The sequence below is a fragment of the Cynocephalus volans genome, chromosome 1, assembly GCF_027409185.1.
Source record: "Cynocephalus volans isolate mCynVol1 chromosome 1, mCynVol1.pri, whole genome shotgun sequence".
NCBI classification, from domain to species: domain Eukaryota; kingdom Metazoa; phylum Chordata; class Mammalia; order Dermoptera; family Cynocephalidae; genus Cynocephalus; species Cynocephalus volans.
In genome coordinates this window covers 135,357,529-135,363,831 of record NC_084460.1, presented here as the reverse complement: position 1 = coordinate 135,363,831, position 6,303 = coordinate 135,357,529, and the positions used below count along the sequence as shown (strand labels likewise).

Genomic DNA, 6,303 nt, shown 5'->3' with positions numbered 1-6,303 from the left:
AAAATGGGCAAAAGAGCTAAGTAGGCATTTTTCTAAGGAAGATATCCAAATGGCCAGCAGACATATGAAAAAATGCTCAACATCACTCAGCATCCGGGAAATGCAAATCAAAACCACATTGAGATACCATCTAACCCCAGTTAGGATGGCTAAAATCCAAAAGACTATGAATGATAAATGCTGGTGAGGCTGCGGAGAAAAAGGAACTCTCATACATTGTTGGTGGGACTGCAAAATGGTGCAGCCTCTATGGAAAATGGTATGGAGGTTCCTCAGACAATTGCAGATAGATCTACCATACGACCCAGCTATCCCACTGTTGGGAATATACCCAGAGGAATGGAAATCATCAAGTCGAAGGTATACCTGTTCCCCAATGTTTATCGCAGCACTCTTTACAATAGCCAAGAGTTGGAACCAGCCCAAATGCCCATCATCAGATGAGTGGATACGGAAAATGTGGTACATCTACACAATGGAATACTACTCAGCTATAAAAACGAATGAAATACTGCCATTTGCAACAACATGGATGGACCTTGAGAGAATTATATTAAGTGAAACAAGTCAGGCACAGAAAGAGAAATACCACATGTTCTCACTTATTGGTGGTAGCTAAAAATTAATATATAAATTCACACACACACACACACACACAGACACACACACACACAAACCGGGGGGGGGGGGGAAGAAGATATAACAACCACAATTACTTGAAGTTGATACGACAAGCAAACAGAAAGGACATTGTTGGGGGGGGTAGGGAAAAGGGAGGGAGGTCTTGGTGATGGGGAGCAATAATCAGCTACAATGTATATCGACAAAATAAAATTAAAAAATAAATAAATAAATAAATGAATGAATAAATAAATAACAAACAAAAAAAATAAAATAAAAATAAAATAAAATAGCATGACTTGATATGTAGTTTAGGATTGTTTCCTTTGCTAAATTGCAGAGGAAAGCATGGAGAAGGAGCACGACTTTGGGGATATTGCCTTAAGGGATGGATACTTGAGGAACAGAATATAGCTTTTCCCCCCAATTTCTCTCTCTCTCTCTTTTTAAAATCACACCTAACCATAAACTAACCTATGTGCTTTTGCTCTTGAATTTCATACTTTTTTCTTCTTAGGACCACCCTAAGAAAAACTATGCAATAGATATTATTTTATGATTTTTTTTTTCTTATAACAAATAGCATCTTCACACTTTCCCTCCTCACCAACTCAGTTTCCTATGAAGCTGACCAGAATTTGCTATGTGGGCCAGCCCACCCTCTGCACAGGTAGGACAAAGCTATCTGAGACAGGGAAGTGAGTATCCCTTCCACCTCTGTTCCGTGAACCCTGAGGGTTGGTTTGGGAGGAAGAAGACCCGGATCCACTGCACAGAACAGAGCTTAGAGATCAAAGAGGCTACGTGTAGGGAAAAACAAACCAAATCTGGGCCAATGACACAAACCAGTCGTGATTCCAAAAGGGATGATAAGGCTGAGAGATTGGATCTAGGTGTGAGACAATAGGGTGACTGGAGCCTGGGGAAGCCAGATGAGAACTACAGGGTTCAAAACAGAAAGTGGGAGGTGGGGCCTGGGATAAAGATGAGCCTGGATGCTCTTAATGGATGGCGAGAGTGCCCCTGAGGTGTCTATTTGGCTCATCCTACCTATCCCATCTGTGCTCATAGTTATAAATTCTCAGCTCCAAACCCATCTGTCTTTTTTCTTCTTTTTCTTTCTTTCTTTTTTTTTATATTTACACAATGTAAACATTTTTTGTGGCCCTTTACCAATTTCTCCCTAAACCACCCCCGCTTTCCTACCTCTTGTGGCCTCAGTTCCATTCTTTCCTTAGCCAGTCATCTGTTGATGGACATTTAGGTTGGTTCCAACTCTCAGCTATTGTAAATAGAGCTATGATAAGCATGCAGTATCCCTTCAACATGTTGAATTCCACTGGGTATACAGCAGCAGGATTGTTGGATCATATGGCAGTTCTATCTGTAGTTGTTTGAGAAAACTCCATACTATTTTCCATAATGGCTGCACTAATTTACAGTCCCACCAACATCACAGGGTGGTTCCCCTTTCTCCACATCCTCACCAGTATTTGTTATTCTCTGTCTTTTTGATAAGGACCAGTCTAACTGAGATAAAATGATATCTCAGTGTGGTTTTGATTTGCATTTCCCTGATGCTTAGTGATGTTGAGCATTTTTTCATGTATCTGTTGGCCATTTGTATATCTTCTTTTGAGTAATGCCTTTTCAGCTTTTTTGCCTTTTTAATCCAGTTACTTGATTTTTAATGTGAAGTTGTTTGAGTTCCTTGTGTTCTCTGGATATTAATCCCTTGTTGAATGCATGGTTTGCAAATATTTTCTCCCACTCTGTAGGTTCTTTCACTCTGTTAACTGTTTCTTTGCTGTGTAGAAGCTTTTTAGTTTGATATAATCCCATTTGTTTATTTTTTCTTTTGTTGCCTGTGCTTTTGGGGTCTTATTCATAAAGTCTTTACTCAGTCCTACTTCCTGAAGTGTTTCCCCTGTATTTTCTTTTAGGAGTTTTATAGTTCAGGGTCTTATATGTAAGTTTTTAATCTACTTTGAATTGATTTTGATATATGGCAAGAGGAACAGGTCTAGGTTCATTTTTCTATCTATGTATATCCAGTTTTTCTAGCACCATTTATTGAACACCCAGTCTTTTCCCCAGTGTACCTTCCTGTTGCCCTTGTCAAATAAATGTTGGCTATAAGTATGTGGGTTGATTTCTGGGTTCTCTATTCTGTTTCATTTGTCCAAGTGTCTGTTTTAATGCCAGTACCATGCTGTTTTGTTTACTATAGCTTTGTAGCATAATTTGAAGTCAGGTTGTATAATTCCCCTGCCTTTGGTTTTTTGTTTGTTTGTTAGTTTTTTGCTTAGGATTGCTTTGGCAAACCCATCCTTCTATAATCAGCTCTGAGATGCTTTGCTGGGGCCTTACTGATTACATTTCTCCTTTGCCAGCTGTTTTTCTTTTAGGCTCAGCCCAGAGGGGGCGCTAGTGGGAAACTGCTAGGCAGGAGGTGAGAGAGGGACTTGCTCCTTCCTATTCCTGTCAGCCTTGGCAGGGAAAGTTGATCTCAATTTTTTCCCCACATTCCTCTGAGGCACCTGTGTACCTTCCATAGGAACTGGGTCTCAGCTCTCTCTTCCAAGCTTCTATGTTCTAGTAACCCCAACCTCTTCCCTTTGTTCCCCCAGCCTAGAATGGTAGCTGCCTCCTGCCATCACTAGGTCTGTGTTATTTCAATGTCCCCTTTTTGCTTTTTCAGTCCTCCAATATCTTTTTAACTGACTCCTTATATTAAATTCTCTCTGTCAAAGTAACTAGTGTGATTTCTATTTCTCTGACTGGATCCTCACTGATACCGAGCCCCAGGGTCAATTCTGTTTTGTTTAAGGTAGGGAACCCACCCTCTTCTTTGTCTACATTCACTGAGTACCCGCTATGGAATTGTGCTGGGTGGGCTCATTTCATCCTAACAGTCCAGTGATGTTATTGCTATCCCCACTTTACTTCTGGTAGCTGATCCTCAAGGAAGTTATGTCATTTCCCCAGAGTCACACAGTACATGCCAGAACTTGATTCAAACCCAGGTTCGTCTGACCTCCAAGCCCTCCTCTTTGAATTCCAGCTCGCTGCCTGCTGCTCCTGCCTGTGTCCCTGTTTCCCTCCTTCTACTCTTCCATCATCTCCTCCTCCTTTTCTGAGTGGGGCAGTTGGAGATGGATGAGTCCTGGGGCAGAGAAAAAGAAGGGCCCCAAGTGCCCATGAAAGATGGACGAAGGAAAGGCTGTTGAGACCACAAAAGCAGAGTCCACTGAGATGAGGGGAATCCATGCACACCATGCCTGGGGCGAGAGTGTACCCTCAATCGTGAAAATATCAGGCCAGGAAAAACGGCACTGGCTGGGAATGCTGTAGTGGAAAGCCAAAATGGGGTAAACTTGGGCAGCAGGAGCTACCACTTTGAAATTTTTGCCTCTTTTTAAAAAAGGTTTAGACAACCTAAGAAAGATTAAGCCACAAGGAAAAAGAGTTCTCTTTAGCATTATCCTAATACCTTCTATTTGCAAATCTTTACAATACATGGAGCACTGTACAGTTTAAGGCATTATGTCATCTGACAGCACAACAACTTTGTAGAATTGTTTACCTTGCTGATATTCTGGTTCTTATAATGATGTTTCCTTTTTCACTTTTACTGCTAGGAAGCTCAGGGTCTAGTGAGTAGTCCACATTTAGCAAATGAGAACTTTATGGCATCACAGCTACAGTCATTTTCGTCACTTTATCTGTGATCATTTTATTTTGACTTATTTTATCTTACGCTGTATACAGCTTTGTAAATATCCTCAAAATCTTTTGAAAAAAATTCCAGAATATTTTTACTTCTTTATCTTTACATTCATCTATAACTTCTACTCTACCTCCGTCCATACTTCATTTTTCCTGCCATTTTTCTCTCATTTATATGAGGTTGAAGTACCCTCAGAAAAAAGTTCCATAAAAGTTCATGGAAAGATTTGTATTATCTTTTAATTCTATTTTTCCACAGACTTCTTGAAGTACCTTCATACCCCCATCTATACCTTTATCTACATTGATAATTGTGAGGGAGACAGGGACAGTCAAACTCTGTCTTTGTAGTTTTCCAGTTGTGTGTTTTTAACCCAAATTTGAATATGAATGCATTATTATGAAGCTTTTGACATAAAGTGGTTCACATCTGGTCTTGGAAACCTCCACTGAGTTTCCATGAGAAAGCCACTCGTTGACAGACATACTAATGGGCTTGTGATATAGAACCCAAAACTTAAAAAGTTCTAACCCATCAAAAAATCCCATTCATCTTTTCATTTTTTGGAAAGGATATAAAAAATGAAATGTCAGAGCTATAATGTCAAGACCGTTTAAAATGTCAAGTGCTTGTTGTTGCATAGCCTAGCTGTCTGCTGTTTTGATCAAACCTCCAACTGGCATAATAATTACAGATGATACATCACATTTTCATGCACAACTGGACCCAGATTTATAACAAATCAGATGGAAACATTCTCACTACCCAGCCTGAAGTTTTCTCCTTTTACTAAGTAGCTCAAGACTTTTCCTTCGGAGCAGAGCATTATTACTAATTCAAGACAGCATTTAGGATAAGGGAGGAGAAATAAGGGTAAAAAGAAAGTTTCTCAAATAGACCAGATGCAACAAGAGCCAAGAAGCAGCAAACATATTTTCCAAATGCATGTTTAATACAGGAACGGTAAATTGTGGAAACACTTCCCAGATAATCCATTTCTATTTCAAGATGCAGACTAATATAAGTGCACAAGGAAACATACATGCAAGCTATAATTTGAACTGATAGGTATGGAGGCACTCCTACAGTTTAATCACCATGTTTTAATCTTCAGAGAGAGCACTAATGTACAAACAGAAAAGCAGCAATGTATCTGTTTAGGACCTTTATGTAAATCTCTATTGGATTAAAATAAATGCTGTATTCATTACTCTATGTCAATTATAATAAAAACCTGAAATCAACTGCATGTACATGGGGAAGATTTCATTTTTTGTCTGCTGAAGGTTTTGTGCTCACTGAAAACTGGGAAAGGCATTCTCACACCTACTTCATTTCCACCTTTCCTAGAACAGCCTTGATAGGTGGTTCATAGGAGTCAGTCTCCAGTGTTTGGCTCCTTCCCATTACAGATTACTTTCAGCATGTCTGAAAGGTCGAAGCTCTTTGAAACAATCTCTAGGAGGTCCTGATCTTTTTCCATGCCATTGATAAATTCTTCTAAAGTCAATTCTCCTGAAAAATAATAAATGAACAATTAACAAGAGGCTTTTTCCATATCACTCAAATGGCACATATAATACATTCATTGGTATTTTTATTGATATTCTTTTGATGTTCTCTCACCTCAATCAGACTCTAAGACCTTTGAAAATATTTATATAAGAAAGCATTCAGTGGTGGGATTGCCAGTGAAAATAAAGATGATGAATATGATCTATTTGGGGCCGACCCCTTGGCTCACTCGGGAGAGTGTGGCGCTGGGAGTGCAGCAGCGCTCCCGCTGCGGGTTCGGATCCTATATAGGGATGGCCGGTGCACTCACTGGCTGAGCATGGTGCGGATGACATCATGCCAAGAGTTGTGATCCCCTTACCGGTCATGAAAAAGACAAAAAAAAAAAAATATATATATATATATATATGATCTATTTGTATTTTTGGTTGAGAACA

At 39.6% G+C, this 6,303-nt stretch overlaps 1 protein-coding gene across 2 annotated transcripts in view; it reads right to left on the bottom strand.

Moving 5' to 3' along the window:
- Positions 1–5,729: 5,729 nt before the first annotated feature.
- GUCA1C (guanylate cyclase activator 1C) overlaps positions 5,730–6,303 on the bottom strand; it is a 38,639-nt gene continuing 38,065 nt past the window's right edge. Inside the window, exon 4 of one of the 2 annotated variants that reach the window (XM_063097699.1) lies at positions 5,730–5,866. In XM_063097699.1, the coding sequence (XP_062953769.1) occupies positions 5,730–5,866 (137 nt within the window). The remainder of the gene's footprint in view (positions 5,867–6,303) is intronic. The other variant, XM_063097613.1, reaches the window with a different exon arrangement.